Source organism: Rhipicephalus microplus, chromosome 8 (assembly GCF_043290135.1).
Source record: "Rhipicephalus microplus isolate Deutch F79 chromosome 8, USDA_Rmic, whole genome shotgun sequence".
Taxonomy (NCBI): Eukaryota; Metazoa; Arthropoda; class Arachnida; order Ixodida; family Ixodidae; genus Rhipicephalus; species Rhipicephalus microplus.
The window spans coordinates 1,065,828-1,091,506 of NC_134707.1; the positions used below are offsets into that span (position 1 = coordinate 1,065,828).

At 50.1% G+C, this 25,679-nt stretch overlaps 2 protein-coding genes across 3 annotated transcripts in view; both read right to left on the reverse strand.

The window, feature by feature from the left end:
• Positions 1-25,679, reverse strand: part of LOC119163932 (isobutyryl-CoA dehydrogenase, mitochondrial) — a 238,386-nt gene that overhangs the window by 68,174 nt on the left and 144,533 nt on the right. The gene's annotated exons all lie outside the window — the stretch shown is intronic.
• LOC119163933 (glycoprotein 3-alpha-L-fucosyltransferase A) overlaps positions 755-25,679 on the reverse strand; it is a 31,823-nt gene continuing 6,898 nt past the window's right edge. Inside the window, exon 2 of the mRNA XM_037416009.2 lies at positions 755-2,743. Coding sequence (XP_037271906.2) covers positions 1,595-2,710 — 1,116 coding nt within the window. The 5' untranslated portion in view covers positions 2,711-2,743 and the 3' untranslated portion in view covers positions 755-1,594. The remainder of the gene's footprint in view (positions 2,744-25,679) is intronic.

Genomic DNA, 25,679 nt, shown 5'->3' on the forward strand with positions numbered 1-25,679 from the left:
AGAATTCAGTAAGCCACAAAAGGGGATGCGGCAACGTACGAAACTTCGGGCTATCACATTGCAACTAAAGTTACACGAAAAAAAGATAAACCCTTTCCTCACTCTAGTAAAGCCAAATAATTAAGAAACTCTTGGAATTTTCACATGAACTGATAAAGAAGTGGCAGGTGTATACACCTCAACGGTTGACTAGAGAAGAACATCACCATTGTTCTGTGCGCAAATACCGCCGTTTGTCAGCGGAGATGTTATGAAATGCTCAAGTTATTCCAACATTTCAAACTGATTAAAAAATGTGTTGACCAGCTAGCTTGATCCCAAAGCACTAGTAGGCTTTGTCCAGATACGCGAACTCTGGGATACAAAGGTTTGCATATTTGAGTTGGCAGCGATTCGGCACATTGTCATCATTATGCGTCTCTGCGACGTTTCACCCGCGTATTGTCGACGACACAGAAGACGATGGAGGGGCTACTGTTCTTTGCCGATGTCCTTTCCAAGTTTCGCAACTAGGGGCGAAGCTTGTCCGTTGGCGGCGTTCGCCGTTCATGCAAGGTATACCCACTATACGCCACGACGACGATGATCAAGATGACAAACAACAAGTCGCGTGCGACTCGTTGTCTCGATATGCTCTACGATGCATTTCGTATGACTGGAAACGGGAACATGCAAGGACATTGTGTCTGCGAACTTCGGGCTGGATGCAATACCACAAACCAGTAATAATCATCTCAAGGAAGGCAGTAGGAAATTAACAATACAACATACCATTTATTACATAACTGCACACCGCTTTGTCACTCATTTATATGCGTGATTAGTCAACGTCACGGGTGATTGACGGTAACACCGGTTTTGCTGCTTCGCCCAGGCATCATTCACTTTGTGAATATGTCGTGATGTTTTTCGAGCAGAGCACAACCTACCCTCCGAAAGCTTGGGGGCGCTAGAGTCCGTCTTAGCGGCAAGTGAACGACGGTCAAGGGCAGGAAAATGCCACTGTGCAAATTATGCGAACCCCCAAATTCCACAAAGTTTAACAAAAGCGATATTCAATTAAATAGAGTCGGGCTTATTTTTATACCCTGTTTCCAAATTACGACGCTTATTATGAAACGCATTTCTTTCAACGCAGTTTTGAAGTGCAATGGTGCTGCTGAAGCCAAAATTTTCTCAAAATAAAGTGCAATAACAAAAGTCAGTATTTACGAATTGCGATTTTTAACGTGCATAGAGCAATTAATGGCTGAATTACGGGTATTTTGGTGCGCATAGCACCAATGAAGTGCAATGCATTTCCCACTAGGTTGCACTCGTTGCTTGTTAGAAAATACGTGTTCCTACCGCTAAAATTTGTAACTTTCAGCGTAATGAACTTATATGCGCAGGAGGTTTGGAACTACAGGCCCGAAACCGGCGCCTAAATTTCATAAATATGGCGAATAGTGACCGAACCGATTTGCTCTTTCTTATCTGGGGGTCTAAGTCGACCACCCGGATATCTTTAACGATCAGCTGAAGATGTAGGCGTGCATTCCTACCACATCTAAATGCAGCCCCACTGCCGTATTCGAACCACTGCAGCAGTACGTCAAGACCAGGTTCTGTTGAGCAATCCCTGCCACGTGGTACAAGCTGCCTCTTGCCAGAGGTACTTGTACAAACTGGTTCTTTTTCTCGCGGTTCCTTGTGTGAAGAGCCGGTGAATCTGCTCGCACACGGTGCAACCGAAGGGGGGCCTTTCAATGGCGTACTGCTTCTTCCACTCGAAGTAGCGCCTGTACTGCTCGGGGCGTCCCTGCAGCTCCAGCAGATACGCTGCCAATTCTCGAGCTGTCCTGAAAGAGGCAAAGTTTATGTACGACCCCGGAGGCGCCACCGCCGAGTAATTGGCGCCGCCCATCACGACGGGCACCATGGAGTTGAGCAGCGGTAGGAACAGCTTCTCGGTGCTGTAATCTTTGCAGATGGAGTTCTCGAAAGCCAGGTAGAAGGAGTAGTTTGCTGCGATTTCCCGGTAGCAGCCGAAGCGATGTTCGCGGCAGCGCCGCTGTCCGCAGCCACCGAATATGTCCACGGGCACGAACTTCTGCAGTTCCTGCACGTAGCTTTCGCGGCGGCTGAAGCTCTTGCAGTTGGACACGATCCACGCGACGGGTCTCACCTTCGGTTGCGGCGCCAATAATGAGTGACCGACGCCGCTCGTTCTCCTGCGCACCGTCTTGAAGCTGTGCCTGTGTACGACGTCGGCGTCGAAACGGTACGAGAGAGTCCAATTGATGGCCAGCTCGTCCAACCGCGAAGGGTTCGAGGGAAGCCTGTGTGGAGGCTCCATGGCGTACAACAGCCAAGCCTGGGCCATTCGGCGGCGGCGAGGCAGGCTGTTCCAGAAAGACTTGAAGAAGCTTTGCAAGACGACCACGTCGCTGCTGTCCAGCTCAGCTCGGTCTTGGCTGAAGTTGCATGCAAACGGGCACCCCTTGACGGCATCGTGTCCGAACATGCGATGAAAAAAGTCGCGCCTAAAGCTGTGCCACATAAGGACGCGATAAGTTCGCATTGGCGAGTAGTGACCAGGATACGTCATATTACTGTGACTGAAGACATGGAACGAGTATAGCACTGCACAGACGACAACGCACAACACAGCGCACGGCAACGCCGACTTGAACTTGCACCCTCTTCTCATATCGCATCTCAGACGCATCACTGTTCTTGCGAACTGCTGTCGACGAGTGCCCTGCAACGAGAGACAGACCAGTGTATCGGTCGGGGGGCTGCAGCTCACTGCTTGCCAGTATTTTAGTTCGAAAGCACTGAATGACGCGTAAGCACGACAGCTCAATTGTGAACACACACTTGTTGGACGACGAAATGCGCGCCCGAACTTCCTCTTTTCATTTGTGCCTCAAGCTCTCTATCTCTTATATATATATATATATATATATATATTGTAACGAGGAGAAATAAGAGACAACGCCTTTGCTGTAGGCCGGCTGTTCTTATTCTGCTTCGTCTTCCTCGGCTTCCTTAACCCTGCCTGCCCCTTGCCTGAGCCCCACTATTTAATATCATTACACTCGGCCCCGACTGCGAGCCTCGTGGGCTACCGACAATGTCTCCGGTGGGCGGCATTGACTATTCCGGGGTGGCCGGGCTCGGCCAAGCTGATATTTCACATGGAAGTTTGTTGAAGGAGATTCCGGAGGACGACACTGGCTGTGACGTGATGGTCGGTGCAGGCGTCGTCCACGATGGGGCCAACGCTGTTGACTTGGACAAGATGCCGCTAGCAGGAGATACAGGCTCCTGCAAAGTGGCCGCGTTGGTTTAATCTCGTCGGTTTGAGCATCCTGTCGCAGTCGTGTCACAAATGCTGGAAATAGTCCACGCTGCACCGTCACCTGCTGCACTGAGCGTCGACGCCTGCGTTGCTTGCGGTGTGGCAAGGGGCGTCGGGGTGTCTTTGTAGTCATCTGAGAGCCGAGTTCAGGTTGCAGCTTGAGAGGCAACGCGTGCTCTTGCAGCACTGCCTTTGTCGGACTCATGCTCAAGCTGCTTATTCCTATAGTTTCACGTGCAGTAGAGCCTTCATTGTCAGATGACCTGTCACTAACCGGAAGTATTACCTTCTCTGGTAGGTCTTTGCTGACAGTGACTTTGAAGGAGGCGGCGCTTAGCGTGTGGCAGACGTCCGCACACTCGGCCACAGACTGACGTGATATCAGGAGATGTCGCTTCGAAGTGAGGGTCAACACTGTAGGGTTGTTCGTCCCAGGGTAGGTGGTTAAATTGGCTGTCGGGAAGCTGCAAAATACAGCTGAAGCCGCGAGGGTGGTCTCCTTCTGGGATCTATTCTCGGTAGCGGTCGCGTAAGACTGGGTGGTCGTGGAGAGGTGATGGTGACTCCGTCCAAAAGCAGCTATGAGCTTGTCACTCCAGTCCACCCAGGACGTCTGCCGCACGCCTTCGTATCGATGCCAAGCCGCGGCAGCATTCCGAAGGCGGTCTATGGCCATGCCCCACTTCTTTTGGTCCGTCCACGCTGCGTGATCTCCGACAGCGTTGACGGTTGCCACCCATTCCTTGGCATCGTCCTGGAAGCCGCGAAACTCCGGTAGCTCGAAGGAAATCGGCGATGGCGGGACTGCGGGCAAAACTCCGAGATGTGCCCACGCCAAGCAGTTCACTTGCTCTGATACCTCCGTGAGAGAACGCCCGAGATTGCGACGGTTCTCGGGCGAGCTTACCTCGAAGTTTTGTGAGGCGGCCGCAGCCAACATGGCATTGAGTGCGCACAATGTTGGCAAGATGGCAGGACATAGCTGGGAGCTCGACGCTATGAGGGCGTTGGTCGTGACGCGGAGTTGCGCGATGGTATGCTGCAGCTCCGCTGCGCTGTCGTGTGATCCGCACGAAGAGCCAAGGCCCGCCTCTGCGGAGGATACAGTGACTGCGGTACTCGAGGTGGTACAATTGCTGACCAAGGACGCGTGGACGGCGTCCCTTGGAAATCCAGCTGTGGTAGGAATCGTGGACATGGGTTCCAGGGCGCTGGAAGCGTCAACGACGTTCCCAGGCAAGCGGAACCCGTGTGATGAGTTGTGATCTGGTACTGTGGCGTAGATGAAGCGGTCTTGCGCCGCCGGGTAGGCCTCGACGCCGTACACGGTGGGTGCTTGAAGCGCCGACAGGTTGCCAGGTATGGAGGAGGCATGTATGCCATCCCTAGGTGAGAGAGGCCCGTGCGCATGGTTGCCGCGACGTGTCGCGTCCCAGGACAAGTTTCCCGGAACCACAACGGAGGCCTGGACGCCATCCGTCGGTGCTGGGATCGATGCTGGCCGCGACGGACGCCTTGCGGGTTCCATCAGCGAAGAAGCGTGACGGCGTTCCTTATCGTGAACTGGTACCGGTAACGGGTGCTGGAGCCGCCGAGGAGGCCTTGACGCCGTCCCCGAACGGTGGTGTCAGTAAACAGCTGCCGAGGAGGGCTTGACGCCGTCCTCAAGCGACGCTTACCGCGGCTGCACGTCGGCGGGCGTTCTGGATGACGAAACCGAGACGTAAGCCGTTTTCTTCGTCGACTGCGCCATTGTAACGAGGCCGGCCTTTGCTGTAGGCCGGCTGTTCTTATTCTGCTTCGTCTTCCTCGGCTTCCTTAACCCTGCCTGCCCCTTGCCTGAGCCCCACTATTTAATATCATTACACTCGGCCCCGACTGCGAGCCTCGTGGGCTACCGACAATGTCTCCGGTGGGCGGCATTGACTATTCCGGGGTGGCCGGGCTCGGCCAAGCTGATATTTCACATGGAAGTTTGTTGAAGGAGATTCCGGAGGACGACACTGGCTGTGACGTGATGGTCGGTGCAGGCGTCGTCCACGATGGGGCCAACGCTGTTGACTTGGACAAGATGCCGCTAGCAGGAGATACAGGCTCCTGCAAAGTGGCCGCGTTGGTTTAATCTCGTCGGTTTGAGCATCCTGTCGCAGTCGTGTCACAAATGCTGGAAATAGTCCACGCTGCACCGTCACCTGCTGCACTGAGCGTCGACGCCTGCGTTGCTTGCGGTGTGGCAAGGGGCGTCGGGGTGTCTTTGTAGTCATCTGAGAGCCGAGTTCAGGTTGCAGCTTGAGAGGCAACGCGTGCTCTTGCAGCACTGCCTTTGTCGGACTCATGCTCAAGCTGCTTATTCCTATAGTTTCACGTGCAGTAGAGCCTTCATTGTCAGATGACCTGTCACTAACCGGAAGTATTACCTTCTCTGGTAGGTCTTTGCTGACAGTGACTTTGAAGGAGGCGGCGCTTAGCGTGTGGCAGACGTCCGCACAATATATATATATATATATATATATATATATATATATATATATATATATATATATATATATATTGTAAGCACCCAGAATCCCTGTCCAACAAACCATTCCTGCGTGGATCGTCAACGCCCGCCAGCGCGACCCACCCATCTTCTGTGGTCTTCCACGCGACGACGTCGAGGTATGGCTAAAAGAATACGACATGACCAGTGTTTATAACCAAGGGGATGAGCCTCAAAAACTTCGTCTCGTGGCCTTCTATCTGTCCGATGTCGCGAAAACGTGGTTTTTTAACCACGAGAGCAGCTTCCCGGATTGGCCTACTTTTGCTCAACAAGTCCATAGGATTTTTGGAAAACCGAACATCCATTCCGAAGTGTCGAAACGAAAGCTCGATGGGCGTGCCCAACTTCCCGGGGAGACGTACACTTCGTACATTGAAGACGTCCTTGCCCTTTGCCACCGCGTGAACTGGGCGATGACAGAAGCTGATCGTGTTCGCCACATCATCAAAGGGATAGGCCATGTCGCGTTTAACGCTCTGGCTGTTAAAAACCTCACCACCGTTGAGGACGTCATCACGACATGTCAGCATCTTGATGAACTCCAAGCCATGCGATTGCACCCAGACTACCCAGACGCCGCCGGTCTCCTTCACCTCTACGACGCTCAACATCTCCTCTGAGACCGGCTGTACCTACTTCTGACTACCAGTCGGAAAACTAGCTGGTGCAGTTTTTGGAGGGAAAGCTGCATCGCTCGAACAAACACCAAGACCTCCAGAGGGCCCAGCCAACTTGTTATTAGTGTATGCGGAAGGGGTACCAGTTCAGGCATTGGTGGACACGGGGGCTGCTATTTCTGTTATTCATGCGGATTTGTGTACTCGTCTACGTAAGGTTACCACACCTTATACTGGCACTCTCTTACGTAGCGCAAATGACTCGCAGATACGGCCATCAGCACAGTGCACTGTTAGAGTTTTCATTGATGGGATTCGGCATCATATTCAGTTTGCCGTGCTGGATTCTTGTGCTTTTATGCTTATTTTAGAATGGGACTTTCTTTCTGATGCTGCTGCTTCCATCTTTTGTCGACAACGACTCATACATATGCGAGAGACGGATGATATTTCAACCGATATTATCACGTGACCGGCTATGAACAGCCAATGACGTCCTTGTGCCACCTAATCACGAGCACGTTCAATGATCACGGTTATGTCTGACTCCATTGACCACCGTGACGTCCTAGTCAGTCCATCAGCCCGTTGTCTATCCAGAGGGATTGCACTTTCATCGAGTCTTGTCCGCTTCTCCAACGGCACCGCATTTCTCGCAGTACTGAATATCACCAATGAGCCGATTCTGCTGACCAAGGGCACTGTTGTAGTTTCCAGCGTGGACACACAACCTATCTCTGTAGTGGCTTCGGATACCAGTCTGGTGGAATCACGTTCAATACCAACAGATGCTCCGCCCACTACGGCTCTCGTCAATACCATCAGCACGTATCTCACTCCCCCGCAAGCAGACGAACTACTGGCGTTGTTGTCTAAGCATAAATTTTCTTTCGACGTACATTCCACTGCTCTAAGCCAGACTTCTGCGGTGGCTGATCGCATACACACCGACGGAACTTCTATTGTCCGTCGTCGACCATACCGTGTTTCTTCCAGCGAACGCGAGATCATCGACAAGCACGTTGCTGATATGCTCAAGCAAAACATCATCCGCCCCTGCTCAAGCCCTTGGTCGTCACCTGTCGTTCTCATAAGAAAAAAAAAAAGACGGTTCGGCGCGATTCTGCGTTGACTACCGCGCATTAAACAAAGTAACCAGAAAAGACGTATATCCCTTGCCTCGCACTGGTGATGCCTTAGATTCCTTACAAGGTGCGGAATATTATTCGAGCCTTGACCTGCGCTCCGGTTATTGGCAAATTCCAATGCACGAAGATGACAAGGAAAAAACTGCCTTTGCCACACCCGATGGGCTTTACGAAATTAACGTCATGCCTTCCGGCCTCTGCAATGCGCCAGCAACGTTTGAACGACTGATAGACACTGTATTGCGGGGCCTTAAGTGTAAAACATGTTTATGTTACCTTGACGACATCGTCATATTTTCTTCAACATTCAAACAGCACTTGCAGCGCCTGGATGAAGTACTGACTTGTCTCGCAGCTGCTGGCCTTCAGCTCAACACCAAGAAGTGCCACTTTGCCAGCAAAAGTATTAAAGTACTCGGACATCTCGTCAGCAAAGATGGAATCCGGCCTGATCCCGACAAGATTACCGCCGTTCTTCACTTCCCAGTGCCTCAACGCGTCAAATAGCTCCGAAGCTTTCTTGGTCTTGCGTCGTACTTCCGGCGCTTTATACGAGACTTCGCCACTATTGCTGCGCCACTTCACCAACTCCTTTCTTCACCAACTCCTTTCTTCGTATGGTCGGACGAATGCCAAATGGCTTTTGACACCTTCAAACGTGCCCTCACGTCTGAGCCAGTGCTTTGTTATTTCGATAACGCCGCACCCACTCTCCTCCATACTGATGCCAGCGGACACGGATTCGGTGCTGTACTTCTGCAACGAACAGAGCGTTATGACGAACGTGTGATCGCATACGCAAGTCGCACCCTCACAGCAGCAGAGAAAAACTACACCATCACCGTGCAGGAGTGTCTCGCCGTTGTATGGGCCATCCAGAAGTTTCAACCATATCTTCACGGCCACCACATTACCGTCGTCACTGACCACCACGCTTTGTGCTGGCTGTCGACGTTGAAGAATTTGTCTGGACATCTCGGTCGCGGGATACTTCGTCTCCAAGAATACGAGTTTGACGTTATCTACAAATCCGGCAAGAAACACAACGATGCCGATGCCCTTAGCCGCTGTCCTTTACAATCCTCATCAGGCACTCGTTGCTTGTCGCCAACTGTGAGTGAACCCATCAAAGTGTCTCCGTCAGTTCATTCACTCGCCGCTGTCGATTTTCTTTCTACCTTCAACAACGACACGTTTGCATCCCACCAACGCAGCGACACTTACTGTCGCTCTATAATGCAGCGCCTTCAAGGCTCCTCTCGTCCTTCCAACGCTCGCGCCCATCGACAGCTGCGGAACTTCAAGACTGAAAACTCAATCCTTTACCGCTTTGTCTTCCACCCCGAAGGATAGCGCTGGGTTCCTGTTGCTCCTCGTTCCCTAAGGGCGCAGATTTTAGAGGCGTTTCACGATGACCCCAAGTCTGGTCATCTCGATTTTCAAAAAACCTATGAACGCATCCGCAGTCGTTTTGCCTGGCCTGGCCTTTCCAACTGCGTAGCGCGATATGTTGCGTCATGACCGCTATGCCAACGCCGCAAGCGACCCACTTCCTCCCCGGCCGGTCTTCTACAACCTCTTCCGTGTCCTGACGCTCCCTTCGCTGTCATCGCATTGACCTCTACGGACCGCTACCAATATCAGCTAGCGGCAAGCGCTGGATTGTCACAGCAGTTGACCACTTAACAAGGTACGCCGAAACAACTGCACTTCCTTCAGGATCAGCAGAGGACATTGCCACATTTTTTCTGGAGGCAATCTTTATAAGACATGGTGCACCACGCATCTTATTGAGCGATCGCGGCAAGGCGTTTCTCTCGAAACTACTCGAACAAGTCCTCCACGCATGGAATACGATTCATAAGACGACATCCAGCTACCATCCCCAGACTAACAGCCTCACAGAGCGCTTCCATCAAACTTTGACCGACATGATATCGATGTATATCAACCCCGACCACACCAACTGGGATACCATCCTGCTATTCGTGACTTTTGCGTACAATACCGCTACGCAGCGCACCAAGGGCTATTCCCCATTCTTTCTCGTCTATGGCCGTCAACCAACATCTCCGCTCGACATCTCCTTTTTTGACGTTCCTGTGAACTCGTCATCGTCATCGAGGGAGCACTTAATCTCTCGCCTGGCCGATTGTCGCCGACGCGCCCACCTCAATACACAGGCAAGCCAACAAGAGCGGAAGACTCGCTACGACGGCGTCCACCGCGTAGTTCACTTCAATACTGGAGACGAAGTACTGTTGTGGACCCCAACGCGGGTTTCCGGCCTGTGTGATAAGTTTCACTCACGTTTCATCGGCCCCTACGCTATAGTCGAGCAGACGTCTCCTGTTAACTATCGAGTAACCCCTGTTTTCATGCCTCCCGACGGCCGTTTTCGTGGTACGGAGGTTGTTCACGTGTCGCGCTTAAAACCATTCGTGCACCGTAAACCATTCGTGCACCGTACACCACCGTCATAAACAGCGGCCTAATTGGCCGCTTCCGCGCGAGGGGGAAATCAGTGTAAGCACAATATTGACAATGTTTGACCTTCATCTTCTTCATCTGTATATAACCATCATCACAAAAAAACGTCGTCTTCGTTCGAAGGGTTGATCAGGCGATTCGGCCTAATAAACGCCGTCGACTCCAACGCTGCTACTGTCTTACAATATATATATATATATATATATATATATATATATATATATATATATATATATATATATATATATATATATATATATATATATATGGCAACTAGCCCACCTATGCTGCCTGCAGCAAACCTTACGGACCCTCTAACGCGCTTATGGCTCGTACTGCGGACGCGCTCATAGAAGTTTCATGCTGATCAAGTCGAGAGTTAGGCGGAATTCCGCCTGGCCAGCTAAAGACAGGGACGATGGAAACACAGTGCCAACCAAAGCAAAAGTATACTTTCAAAAAGACGTCTCGTTTTTGTGACCAAGGCTTTCACGTGGAAGAGAAAATGTCTTTTCAAGAAATGTTTTTACTTTGGTCGGCGCTATTTACTTCGTGCGGGCCAAATAACCTGTGGATAAGCAACAGACGAATAAAGGCGACAGAGCAGCGGTTCTTTATCGAGAAACCAGATATGTGCCCGAAAGGTCTGGCTATTGGCTTTGAAGCAGGTATATATAACCAATACCGAAAAAGATGCCCTCACCTCCCCGAAGGAAATCGTGAAGAAATGCGAATGCATTGCGTAGCGTATATAACGGCGCTTCGCACTGAGAACGTAGCGTTCGAAAAATGTTTTCTTTTTTTTTTCTTACACCGTGCAGCCAATATCACCGCTCACCGCACGTGGCTTTCTTCTGTCGCCGGAAACGCGGTATGCATTTCCAGCTTTAGTAGCTAAAAAATACAATGGAGTGAACCAAACAAACCGCCTTCTCGGCCCGGCGTTGGCGTTTCACAGCGGCTTCTCGAGCACACATTTCCAGATGTCCTTGAAAGGCGGCCAGACAGCGAACGGTCGAGAGTGAGGCGCGAGCGGACGGGAAAGTGGGGAGCAGGGAGGAGAGAGAGCAAACGACGAGAGAAGGAGCGGCGGAGCACTGCACCTACACTTTCCTGCACTATATCGCACCACATGCTCCGGTTGCTATGGGCGAGTATAAGCGCGCGCGCCCGCAGCTGTTGCTATGGTACAGGGAGTGGGAGCGGCGCCGCGGACAACGCCGGATGCCCGACTAAGAAATGCATTCGCATTTAAAAAGGCACTATACTCGGCGACAATTTTTCTTGGCACTGAAGGGAAAGCTACGGAGGCGGAGCTTCTGCACATGTAGCACTATGCGAAGTACTCCGTTATGGCGCGCGTCTCGTAACGCCGTGGAAAGTGACGGGTTGGGCGCACCATCAGCGTTTCATGCAGACGCAGAAGCCGTTTAGCGTTAGAGGTGCATGTAAAAAGGCGGGACTTCAATTCTCTCACGTTCAAAAACACGACGTCACAAAGAATAAAGTAAGTACGAACATTTTAATGGTGTGAGCTGCCTCCTGTCTCAAATAGCTCCACGTAGAAAATAAAGGAGCAACATTCATATTTCACGTTGAAAATACGGGCTCCACTTTGGAACTACTTACACTGGATGCACGCGATTTGGCTCCGTAGCTTTCCCTTCAGTGCCAAGAAAAGTTGTCGCCGAGTATAATTCTTTGCCACGCCGCAATCGCCCAACTAACACAGAGATGCTGCCAAACCAGACGAACTGACGCAACGTCCTCGCTTGCGAACGTCAAGGCGTTCGCATCGCTTCTAAAACAGACGAGCGTGCTATAGGAAATGTCATCCATACATTTTCAGGGGTAGTGAGTAAGGAAAGAAATCAAGTGTAATTTCATGCGTATATAGAATAAAAAACCGGCACTCTGTTACAGTGACAGAATGGGTACAAAGGGACAGGAACCGCAGCCTGTAATGGTGGATCTGGTCTGATCATACTAGGACATCAGGAGGTATAAAATGATATCAGCTCGCGAAGTGCAGAATTTATAAATTACAGGCAGAAGCCAACTGCATTGTGAACAAAATTTATGGCGCTGCTGGTGGCGATCGCGACACATGCAGACCTTTTTTGTAATGAACTGTGTGCGCTCCTTTCGCCAAAGCAAGATCAAGCGCATGACCAACGCTTGAAACTGCTATTTCAATAGACTCAAAATTCATATTGGCACGAAATAAATTCCGTGCAGGCACGAAACTATCAACGTGAAACGCGACGGACGTCCGTGTCAGTGATGCGTTAGTACTCGAGCCTGCATGCGTCGGTTGAATCAACATGCGCTTTTTCTGAGCAAATACGCTCTCGCGCATTCTCTCGTATACAACAGGGTCTACTTCAAAATAAGGGACGCTATATCCTGGTTGCATATTAAATTTTTTTTATTATGTTGCCAACTGTGCATCTGCTTTTTCAAGCTTGTTGACGCTTCAGTTTCCCGGGCTTATTATGGCTTATATTTGATCCAGCTGCTCCTGAATCCCCTTCCGTGTTCACAACCATGAAACTAAGGCAAACGCTGGCAACTCGATTCGGAATTAAGTCATATTGGTTGGAATAGAAATTGGGATACTCCGCCTGATGGTTCCACATTTTTCCTTAATATTCTTTCGTCTCCTCCCGAGACGTCCCTAAACGTGCACATCGCGATTGCACCGTAAACGCCGAATGCTCGCCTGATATCATTCCTATTAGGAGTTTCCGCTAGGGGGCCACGGAGTGCGGCTGCACTTCACATGGGCTCCTGCTTTTCATGCTAGTTTTTGTGGTTCAAAGCTATGCTAGTTCTGGGTTTCTGCGCTGGCCGATTCACCAAGTTGCAAGGAAAGGCCTGACACCTCCCACTGAGTGGTGAGTGATCATCTAGACCTAACTTTTAACATGTCGACGCCAAGGTCCTCTCCACTAACCCTCACGCCGTGATCCGACGCACGAGCGCGTCTCGCACTTGTGGTTCGCGTTGCATGTACACCCGCCGAACGCGCGGGCCCGGAAGGAGCTTCGCGTTCCTCTCTCGACCAGAAAACCTTATTAGAGGGAGACGCCGCTTGCTTCCTGCCACGTAGGCTTTCAAAGCGAGTTGATGGCTACTACAGGACCACAAGAAGAACCAACATCAATGCAAACCGAGGTGAACGCCGAGACGCCCACGGAGAAATCGGCATGGACGTATGGTGTCGACAGTGGCAAAACAACAGGAAAGGAGCATATAGAATGGCTGCAAGTCGGACGCAAAGAAAAACGCGCGCCGAACTTGATTCAAGCATCCAACGAGAAGCCCGAGAAAGAGCCCGTGCCCACGCAAAAAGCTTCGAAGCAACGCAACTTGAAGATGCCCCCTTTTCCTACGGACGACTTTAAAATCGTCTACAGGCCACAAGCTGGACTCGACAAATCAAAATGGACTCTAACATCAATTGCGCACGCTATCGGACGATCAATCGGTCTCATACAACAGGATTTCTACGACAACGTTCGAGTTCAAGTGCAGAACGTTGAAAACATTATCATTGCTAGTACCGCCGAAACAGAACGCGCAACCAAGCTGAGAAGCATTTCTACCATTCAGTTAGGCGGCCCTTTCTTCAGTGTGAACCCCCACGTGAAACATACCGACGATGTATGCAGAAATTTCATCTACGGACTTCTCCCAGGAACCAGCAGTGACGAAAATGTAGCTGGCCTCAGAGTTGAATCACGATACACGGTCCTTGGCGCTCGCATACTTGGTTAGTCATCCACCGCCGTCATCGCATTCGATGGCCCACACGTCCCGTACTACATCACCTACGAAAGTGGATACTACCACGGCAAAACCTTATCGAATGTCTGTGCAGTTCTGCCGCAAATGCGGTGCCATTGGGCACCGACAAGACATCTGTCCCAGGCCCAGAGAAAACTTCTGTTACAAATGCGGACAAGACGCAGTCACCACAGATCACGAATGTATTCCCAACTGCAAAATATGCGAACAGCCCTATGAAACAGCGGGCAAGGAATGCAAGAAGAAGCTACGACCAAACCCACCATCTTACAGAGTTAGACAAACACTCGAGAAGGAGAAAGCCCGAGGGAATGGCGGTAGTTCCCACAGTGAAGACTTCCCCGAGCTTGACAAACCATCTCCTAGCCCCAGCGGCACACTGCACGACAAGCACGGCCGAAGCAAGTCTAGGTTTATTCTGCGATCGCACTCCAGGTCTAGCACAAGATTCCGCTCACTCTCCGCCCAACGCCTCAGCTATGCTGATGCAACACGCGTAGATTCGACTTCACTGAACAACAATAGCACTCAAGATTGCTCATCTGCTGAATCCACAGCATTCAAGAATTCGGAAAAAATGGTTTCGAATCAGCAAAAAGCTCTGCAAAGCCAGCATGACCGGCTCCAAAGACAAGGTGCAGTTGTCGATAAGCTCGTAAAACTATGCCAAGAACAAGAAAAGATATCGAGAAGCAGACTGCAAGCATAGAGAGGCTCACTCGACTATTCGAAGAACAGCACCAAGCTAAACAATTGGCCACGAAACTCACCACGCCAGACATTGAAGCTGTCGTGGAGGCCAAAGTACTCTCCATTATAGAAACAAACGTCGCCGCCCTTGTCGACTCGCAGCTCACGGCGACAGTAGAGCCACAACGTACAGCAGCAGTCGAGTCGACGCTCGAAGCACTCGTCGTGGCTAAGTTGGAGCCCATCTCCGCCCAAATCGGTGACACGTTTACGACGCTCAGCCATCGGATGGACACTCATACAGCCCAAATCAACGATATCAAGTCACAGCTAACCAACTTCGTGGCTCATGTCAAGAACAACTGCATTAGTCAACTTGAAGAAAAAGACCACGCCCACAGAGAGAAAAAGTTTCTCGCTCCTTCTCTCCCGAAGGCGAGCACGTAAACGTACAAGATATTCACGAAGATGGCAGGCACTAAGAATAGGATTTCTACTTTGCAACCAACTTTCCGCATTTGGCAGTGGAACTGTCGACCATACAGACCCCGGCTGGCGAACCTACAAGAATTTATAAAAGTAAATCAACACGACCTCATCGCTCAACAAGAGAACAATACTGAAAAATAAATGTGGCTCACAGGATACAACACCGTCGCTCTGACCCCAAGAACCGCCATTCTACTCAAGAAAACTGTTGCAGCCCAGTACACAAAATAGAAGACACTACAGTTGAACACTTCATCGTGGAAGTCATACCGGAACAAAAATCGCAACAAAGCCTCTATGTCACTAACGTGTACAGCCTACCGCGAGATCAGCTCAGTGACTACGATTACTTTATCCGCGAACTCAGAAAACGCACACAAGTCACCGGTTAGTGGTCATAGGGGACTTCAATGCGCCCCACACAGCTTGGGGCTATGCCATCACCACCAAGAAAGGTACGAGAGTCCATGACTCCACTCAGCAGCACGGCCTCACATGGTTGAATGATCCGCTCCAGTGGGAAACAGCATCTCAAGAGATACCGCCCCCAACCTCACCTTTACACGAGACGTCACGAAGGTGGGATGGACCTGTCTCCCCGAGACGCTTGGTAGTGATCACGACATAATTCAACTCGAAAACAAATATGACCAACGACCTACAAAAACAGGCACAGCAAGACTGACAGATTGGAACGCTTTCAGAAACGAGCTCGATGGTGACAACGCAATAGCGGACATAGACGCCTGGCTCACCAAGATTCTGGATACCGCCAAACGGTGCACCAAAGTAATGCAGCTTAACGAAGACAATCCGGCTGTAGATTCCCACTTACTCCACCTCTGGGAGGCCAGAAGAGTCTTACTGATGCGATGGAAGAGGCAAAAGTTGAACAAGAAACTCAGGAAAAGAATTTCCTTATTGAAAGAAGAGGCGCAACAGTATGCCGAACACCTAGCGAGACACAGCTGGCGCGACTTCTGCGATAAGCTGCAGGGTACACTCAGCACAAAGAAGACGTGGCGCCTGCTGCGGACTCTCCTTGGTGACCGCCACACCAAGACGCAGCAGCGGCAACGAGTACGTCAGCTAACACAAAATTACGACGGCTCGGAGGAAGACCTACTCCACAAACTATGCAACAAGCTGCGTGATCCTGTCCAATCAGTGGCAATGCCACCACCACACAAAGAATACGAAGGCATGCCCAACTCCAACCTTGACAGGCCCTTCACACTAGCAGAGCTTCAAGCAGCTCTTTCCAAGCTTACAAGAAACACGAGTCCAGGCAAAGACAGGATAGTCAACAGCACCTCCGACAGCTACCCAATCAGGCTATGACTGTTCTCCTACAGTACTACAATTACTGCTGGGATAAAGGAGAGCTTCCAGCCGCGTGGAAGCATTCGGAGGTTATCATGATACCTAAGCCCAACAAGCCCATAGCTGTTTACAACCTTAGACCCATTTCTCTGACTTCGTGCGTTGGCAAGCTGTTTGAGCATATGATCCATGGCCGGCTCACGTCGCACCTTGAGGACAACGGGTACTTCCCAGGCACCATGCTCGGCTTCCGCCAGCTCCTTTCTACGCAGAACATCCTTTTACTCCTCAAGGAAGATCTAGCTGATCAATTGAGCAAGAATAGCAAGTCGTCCCTTCTCGCCATTAATGTCAAAAGCGCCTTCGACAATGTTAGCCATAAAGCAATACTACAAAATCTCGAAGATGCTGGCTGCGGTTCCAAGATTTATGGCTATGTTCAAAGCTTCCTCACCGGTCGTACGGCCACGGTGGTAATATACAACATACGGAGCAAAAATTTGAGCTGACAAACGGGGGTACACCTCAAGGCTCAATTGTGTCACCACTCCTTTTTAATGTGGCACTCTTTATGCTCCCCCGGCTTCTCGAAAAAATACAGGGCCTACGTCACGCAATCTACGCGGACGCAAGGCCAGAGCACCGGAGAGCAAGAAAGCTGCCTTCAGGAGGCGGTCAATGTCATAGAGAACTACCTAGAAAGCTGCGGCCTCAATTGTGCACTTGAAAAATCGGAATTACTGGTACTCAGGGCCCGCACGCGAGGAAGACCCCCAACCTGCGAAGCGCTAGACCCATTCATCATCCTTCACGGGGTCCAAATATCGAAGGTCACCTCGCTTGGCGTGCTCGGCTTGCACCTGCACCACGACGGATCAGGGGCTGCCACGTTTCCTAGACTTCAACGCACAGTCTTCCAGCTCCCACACCTCGTTAGGAGAGTCTATAGTGAACTAGAACATTTTCTAGTGGTGCGACCGGCGGCAGCTGCGGCCGGCTCGGGTGAAGCAAGATGACACTGACGGCCGGCGAGGGCGCCACTGCGCCTTTTCCTAGCCTCCGGCTGCTCCGGCGCGCTCGTTGGCAGTTGGTGGCACATGGCTGGGAGGGTTGTGGTTTTGCTCGTTTTGTGCACGCAGTGTTACTCGGATAACTTGGCATTATCTTGCGTATCTTGGCGTTAAGTAGTCAATGCAGTGAGCGGGATCTATATTGTACCAGCGACTGGGAATTTTGCGATGACATGGCGAAAAGAAGAACAGATTCCAAATGTTTTGCACCAGGCTGCCGCACCGGCTATCTGGGCGCGCCGAAAGCATCGCTGTTCGCCGCACCAAGAGACGACTCGCTTCGAAGTAAATGGGAGCGAAACATAAGAAGAGCAGAAAAGAGCCTGACGAAATCATCAGCTGTGTGTGAACATCATTTCGAAGCGCATTGCATATTGCGCGATTACGTTCATGTGGTCGATGGCGTGGAAGTGCGCATTCCGAGAGGCAAGCCGTCTTTAGCTGCCGATGCCATTTCTACGCTGTTGCCTCAGTGCCCAGCCTACCTCTCCGTTAAAACCCCGCAACAGAGAACGGAAAGGAAGAGACCTGCACGTTCAGTTCCACTTCGAGGAAAGAAGCCGCGCCAGGACGTCAGAAGCGCTGACTACACTAACAACGAACATGAGGTGCTTGAAGAACCTGAATCTGCAGAATCCTCGGCTTTCAAGTTTCAGAACCTACGTTCACTAGCACCATCGCCGAGGTGGTGCCGCATTGAAGATGATAGTGTCGGCTTGGTTTTCGCGGCGTCTTCGTTGAAGAAGCAAGGAAGGCTTGTTGTTTGTCATGAGCGAGCTGTCATTTTCAAGAAGTCCTCAGGAGACAAAGTTTGTGCTGCCATTTATTGTCAAGGCGTTCTGTGCTCATAAAGAACAATCGCCTCCGTTGGCGACGCTGCAGCTGTACTGGATGATGGCATGGCAATGTGTGTTTGCAAGGGAGCAATGTCGGACAACGAATTCAGGCAAATGTTGCCGGTTTTGACGGTGAAGCAGCAAGCAGCAACATACACCAACGGACTCTACGTCTTCAGTGCCAAGTGCTCCGGGAAGGTCTTGTCCGATGGTAAGTGCGTTCAAGTGCTTTGATCTACAAGCGCCGCGTGTATTTACTGTTCGGGTATTTAAACAATTGTTTTTCTTTCGTGTACAGGACTAATTTGCCCAGAGTGCAAGTCGCATCGAAAGCTATTGTTGACCAGAAAGTCGTGCCAAAAAGCTCATGTGCCTAAGAAAGGAGCCCTTGCCCAGCGCCTGAAGCTTCAGAGGCAAAAACCAGGCGTTTGAAGAATAGCGCCACTGCGTTGAAAAATCAACTGAAAGCAATGACAGCTAAAAACAAAGCCATGACTGAGAAGGAATTTACTTCTAGGATAGAAGCCCTTCCTCCGAAACAGCGTGAAGCAACACTTCACATGTTTAAATCGGCATCACGAAAAAGCGCAAAAGGCATGAGATATTCCAATGAATGGGTTTTGGAACGTCTTATAATGAAAATGAAGAGCGCCAGGCTTTATGAGCACCTGAGGAAAGAAAATATTCTGTCACTGCCAAGTAAAACAACATTGCGCAAATATTTGAAGTCCTACAGAACAGGGTTTGGCTTCTGCCCAAAGATTTTCAATGTGGTGAGTAAAAAGACAGCCACAATGGAGGAATACGCATGCCACGGTGGAATTATTGTAGACGAAATGCACCTTTCTGAGCATCTTTCTGTAACAACAACCGGCCACATAGATAGTTTTGTGGATCTAGGTAGCTCTACGTCTCCTAAAGATAAGCACACACCGTGTGACCATGGAATGGTTTTAATTTTCGTACCGTTCATTGGAAAATGGACTCAAATTTTGGCAGTGTTTGCAACAAGAGGAAACGTCAATGGAGGTACCCTGACCAAGATCATGCTTGAAGCCATAATTTTGGCCGAAAAAGCAGGCCTGAAGGTGGACTTCATCACATCAGACGCAAGTTGGAACAGACGCATGTGGACGCTAATGGGTGTCAAGGCCTCCTTGAATGAGATCAAGTGCAGTGCACCACATCCAGTAGACGAGCACCGCCAGCTCTACTTCATATCAGATTCCCTCATCTCCTCAAGTGCCTTCGAAACCGGCTGGTATGCTTGGATTTTCAAACACCGAAGGGTCAAGTAAGTACCTTAATCAATCCAAATAACGTGCTATTTAACCTACCACAAATTTTCTTCCAGTCACTCCAACTTTCAGTGGATTATCACTGCTTTGGTTATATGCAGGTGACTATGCGAGCTATTCGCAAGGCTTTGGAACTGGATGGCAGCAAAGTTGATTGATAGATTGATATGTGGTGTTTAACGTCCCAAAACCACCATATGATTATGAGAGACGCCGTAGTGGAGGGCTCCGGAAATTTCGACCACCTGGAGTTCTTTAACGTGCACCCAAATCTGAGCACACGGGCCTACAACATTTCCGCCTCCATCGGAAATGCAGCCGCCGCAGCCGGGATTCGAACCCGCGACCTGCGGGTCAGCAGCCGAGTACCTTAGCCACTAGACCACCACGGCGGGGCGCAGCAAAGTTACCCTGCAGGCTATGCATGGCATCACATCCAGCCATACAAACCCTAACAACTTCAAAAAAATGCGAGTTGGCTTGGCAGTCCAGCTGTTCAGTGAAAAAGTAACACAGGGGCTTCAGCTGCACAAACCCAGGCTGGAACATCTGAGTGCTAGCATAGCAGCAACAATTCACTTTTTTTGAGTAAGCATTGCAAAATTTTATATTTACCTAATTTTGTGCTACTGTAACTCTTTGCAGCTTTCTTAGCTGCGCATAAAGCTCACTGAAACATTCTTTTGCAGGACCATACATGGTGTTATAGAAGTCATGACATCGCGCTTTCCAGCTCAAGCACTCCGCCCCAACTCTCGATCAGCTGAGAAGCTAAACTCTTTTCTAACCTTTTTGTCAGAGTGGGAACGCCACACAAATGGGCAAAGGGGCTTTCTCAGTCGGTCTACAGCGATTGGACTACGAGTAACACTATCAAGTACCTTGTCGCTGTTGAAGTATTTGACTGAAAATGTAGGTTTCAAGTATTTGATGACGAGCAGGTTGAGCCCCTGTCGAACATCTCTTTGGCATCGTTAGACAGTCGTCGGGGTGCAATACCCACCCGACACCTCAGCAGTTCATTGCTACAGTGAACTGTCTCAGCTTCAGCAATCTCGCGCACTCTGTTTAAAGGGGGAACTGTTAGCCTGCTGTTCTCAGTTTACTCTTGAATGCAGATGCTGGTGAGCAGAACACTTGAACTGGGAGGCAGAAGCTGATTGACAGGTTTCTCGATGATGGAAACCTAGATGCCGCAGATGCCTTACTCACTAAGGCTGCGCCAGATCATTCTCCTGTTGTTGTGGCATCAAGCGATCGCAGACTAATCTTTTACATTGCCGGTTATGTCGTAAGAAAGTGCATTCTAAAAACTGGTTGTGAAGAGTACATTAACCTTCTTTTGCTCACCAAGGAGGCAGCTGATGATTTGAATATGGCTGAGCTTGTCCGTTTGAAGGACAATGGCGGGTTACTTTATCCTGCAGGCAAGCTGTGCAAATTTGTGGCCGACCTCGAGGAGTCATTCACAACCTGCTTTAGCCTTTTAAAGCTGCACTCTGAAAGCGTGCTCGATGTGTTAGACATTGTCAAAAAGCAGCAAACTACGCTTGGATGCCCAGAACACGCTGAAGCCATAGCTACTGACGTAACTGCATTTTACTTAACGACACGCCTGCATTTCTTTACGAAAAGTATCAATCGAGCTAACGACAAAAGGCGGCAGGCATCAAAGCATTTGAAGTTGAGCAGGTGCTAAATGAGTGTGTACATGAAAGCTGTTGATCATCACGGTCAAGATGTTTCCTGTTACTATTTTTGTAGTGAAGTAAGTTGTCAATAAATTCTTGAAGTGTGGTTTCATATGAACATGGCTGTGGTGTCATTTTTCATAATTACGCCTAAATAAAACCGCCATAATCGTCAAAAACTTTCGTGGCCATAACCGCGTCGTTTAAACAATGATGGAAAAGGTTCGACTGAGTAAAAGTATGGGGAAAATTTTGCGCCCATTAGGTCATTAGCGGCGGCAGGGGGGACTCGTGCGCACGCCTATGGTCATGCGAACAGTTAGCTTTGCACGTCATCACAATGGTACGTCCTTGTTTGGTGGCATTTATAACAAAAAAAATTGCTCTCGAAGTCAAAGTTTCGCTGACAGCACGAAAATCGGAATGCGGTATTCTTCGCGCTTTAATAGTGACGTGGCCTTCGTACACGTCTTTTAAATGTTTAACAACGCTAGCCATTAAAACGTGTGGGCTTTCACCAGTGAGAAGGATGTATTCTTCGAATGGAGTCGATAAATGAGCTGAAAAACGCGAAATAACAAGCAAAATTCTAAACAATGCCGCGAGATCTCGTCTTATGAAAAGTTGCAGTGGCGCCACCTCGTGGCGTCAGTATGAAAATGGCTCACTCACGCCTCGCTGCTCGCGCCACTAGAAGTCTTCTAGTTCACTATAGGAGAGTCGCAAACCAACGCGGTGGCCTCAAGGAAAACGATACCCTGAGAGTTGTGAAGGCTCTTCTAACCAGCCGAATTACCTATAGAACCCCGTACCTTGCTCTCAAGACACCCGAACTCGACAAGCTGAATGTGCTCATCCGCAAAGCTACCAAGCTCGCCATGGGGCTACCTCCAATGGCATCGAACACCAGACTCTTAAAAATGGGTATACACGACACCTGGCAAGAGCTGGTAGAAGCCCAACGGACCAGCCAACTCGAGAGGCTTAAGCTTACGACGATGGGCAGATCAGTCCTTGAGCGCCTGGGCTACAGCGAGAGATACATCTGCGAGGCAGACCGCGAAGAGAAGATGCCGCCATATCTGCGAGAATCATTCAGCATCGCCCAAGTACCGCGTAACACGCATCCCGAGTACCATCAGGAAAGATGAATCGCTTAAGTCGACACGATTGATTTGATAGATTAATATGTGGAGTTTAACGTCCCAAAACCACCGTATGATTACGAGAGACGCCGTAGTGGAGGGCTCCGGAAATTTCGACCACCTGGGGTTCTTTAACGTGCGCCCAAATCTGAGCACACGGGCCTACAACATTTCCGCCTCCATCGGAAATGCAGCCGCCGCAGCCGGGATTCCAACCCGCGACCTGCGGGTCAGCAGCCGAGTACCTTAGCCACAAGACCACCGCGGCGGGGCGCTCAAGTCGACACCATCCGCAGAAGACACCAGCATGATCCAGACGCTCGCTACGTCAACCCGGCTAAATACCCGTGCAAAAACGCCTACGCTTTAAGTGTGGTCGACGCAGAAGGGCAACAGATGGCATCCGCCACCCTACGGGTGCGGAGCTCCGAGTCTGCCGAGGAAGCAGCGATCGCCCTTGCCACTACGATTGGTAAGGACGCGGTCATAGTTTTCACAGATTCCCAATCCGCTGTCCGCAATAACACACGAGGCCGAATCTCCGCAGAGGTAGGTAGGTAGGTAGGTAGGTAGGTAATCAACTTTATTGATTCACGACGGAATCATTTGAGGGGGGTGTGGTAGGGGAAGTGGAATCAGGATGACGATGAGCCCTCGGGCCGCTTTAGGTGGCCGGACACTGCTGTGCTTCGGCGACCCTTCTGGCCCAGCTCACTGTCCGGAGCTGTAAACCCCGTTGCGAGCTGCGCAGAGCAGCCTCCCATCGCTCCTGGTGTTCTGACCCTTGCCACGGGGGCTTGGGTTTGTTTGGACAATTCAGAAATATGTGCTGGAAGTTGGCTCTAGTGCTAGGACATAAGCTGCAATGAGGAGAGGTTTCGCCATGTGTAAAAAGGGAGAGAAGAAAAGGAGTCGTCACTGTTGCCGTTTGAAGTCTGCGCCACAAAGCCTGGTCACTTCTGGAAAAAGATTTATGTGGTGGAGGATACGTTAGGCGGGAATTTCGGTAAAATAGCGTGATATCGTGATAGCTGAGGGGTCGATCCCTGGCACCTCGAAGCGAAGGCAGGTCGCTGTGAGCCCGGTTGGCGAGTGCTCGGGCTTGGGTGTGAGCGGCCGCGTTGCCTGGGTGTCCACAGTGCGCAGGGACCCAGAGGAGGGTGATGAGGCGATCAGGCGGAAGAGATGATTCAAGAATTTTAGCAGTCGGATAATGAATTCGGAAAGTGGCGAAATTACGAATTGCAGTTTTTGAATCGGAAAAAATACACTCAGCGGAGGAGTGAACAATGGCTAAAGCAATTGCCGCCTCCTCTGCTTCCAGGGATTCTGTCGAATTTGGAAGGGACGCACTAGCGACCAGTTTTTGAGATTCATCTACGACGGCTACCGCGAAAGCTCGATGATCTACATATTCGGCCGCGTCTAGATAAGCTGCGGGAAAATTAGGAGGGAAGCGCTTCTGAAGGGACTTGGCTCGAGCTTCCCGTCGCGCCCGATTGTGTTCTGGGTGAATATTTTTGGGGAGTGGCGGGATTAATAGGTTGCTGCTAACAGTGACGGGAACTGCGTGCGTGGCCGTGGTGTGACCAGGAACGTTGATTCCAAGTCGGCGCAGGAGTACCTGTCCTGTTTCTGTGAGTGATAGTCTTTGATATTGGCTGAAAAGATACGCCCCTACAAGCTCTCCCAGAGTGTTGTGCACCCCAAGTTGAAGTAGTTTATCCGTGGCTGTTGATTTAGGGAGATGGAGCGCAGTTTTATAGGCATTACGAATGAGTCTGTTAAGTTGCTCGATCTCCGTAAGTGAGAGATAGAGGTAAGGGATAGAATAGGTAATTCTGCATGGGCAAAAGGCCTGTATGAGGGGGCGTGTGTCTGCTTCCCTCATGCCGCGATGACGATTGGATAAGCGCTTAATGAGGGAAGCTGTATTATGAACTGAGGTGCGGATTAACTTTATGGTGTCAGCGTTCGAACCATTGTCGGAAATATCAAGGCCTAAAATATTGATTTTATTGATCCTGCGAATAGGGGTGTCATCAAGCATGACTTGAATGTGACATGTATCTTGCTTTTTAAAGTCAATTACTAGAAGTTCCGCTTTAGCCGCCGAGCAGGTGATCCCAATATTGTTGGCGTGTTTAACAACAATGTCAGCGGCCAACTGAAGCTCCGATTCGATTGACCCAGATGGTGATGTCATCCGCGTACAAGGAGTGATTGATGGAAGAAAGTTTGGCAAGTTCCCGCGCTAGCGGTATGAGAACAACGTTAAAAAGGAACGGGGACAAAACCGATCCCTGGGGCGTTCCCTTGCTACCTAGCGTGAAGGAATCGGTTTTGAAAGTGCCTAACTGTAGGCGGACGGACCTATTGCTGAGAAAGGCAGAGACATACCTGTGCGTGCGAGAGCCTACGTTTAGTTCACTAAGAGATTGTAAAATCGAGGAGTGAGAAACATTATCAAAAGCCTTAGTCAGGTCCAATGCAAGGATGGCTCTGGTGATGTTTGGAGAAGTAGGATTCAGCACGTCCTCCTTAAGCTGCAGCATGACATCCCGAGTGGAGAGTCCCGCTCGGAAGCCGTACAAGGTGGAGGGAAACAGTTTTTCTTGTTCCATGTAGCGATTAAGACGATTGAGAATTACATGCTCCATCAGTTTTCTTGTACATGAGGTAAGAGAGATCGGTCTCAAATTATTAAGGTCTAACGGCTTATTATCTTTGGGTATGAAAGTCACCTTAGCTGAGTTCCATTCCTGGGGCAGCGTGCTCTGCTCCCATTGTTGATTCATATAATCGGTAAGAGCTGCCACTGACTTGGAGTCCGAATTTCGGAGTGTCTTGTTAGTAATTCCATATAGTCCTGGAGCAGGTGTGGTGCGAAGTTTCCTTAGGGCAGCCCAAACTTCCGCCTCTGCAATTGGTGCATCCAAGTATGCATTGGGAGCTCTATTGTAGGTAGGTAACGATTCTCGCCTTGGGCCAGGGAAATACGTAGTTTTAAGAGCAGTTTCAACGTCTTGCCCTTGTTTTTCTACTTCAAACAAGAGTTTCGTAATTCGCTTATTACTTTCATATCGCGAGGTGCATGGATCTAACATATGGCGAAGCAGGAACCAAGAGTTCTTCATATGTAGAGTACCGTCGAGTCGGTTACATATCTGGTTCCATTGCTGCG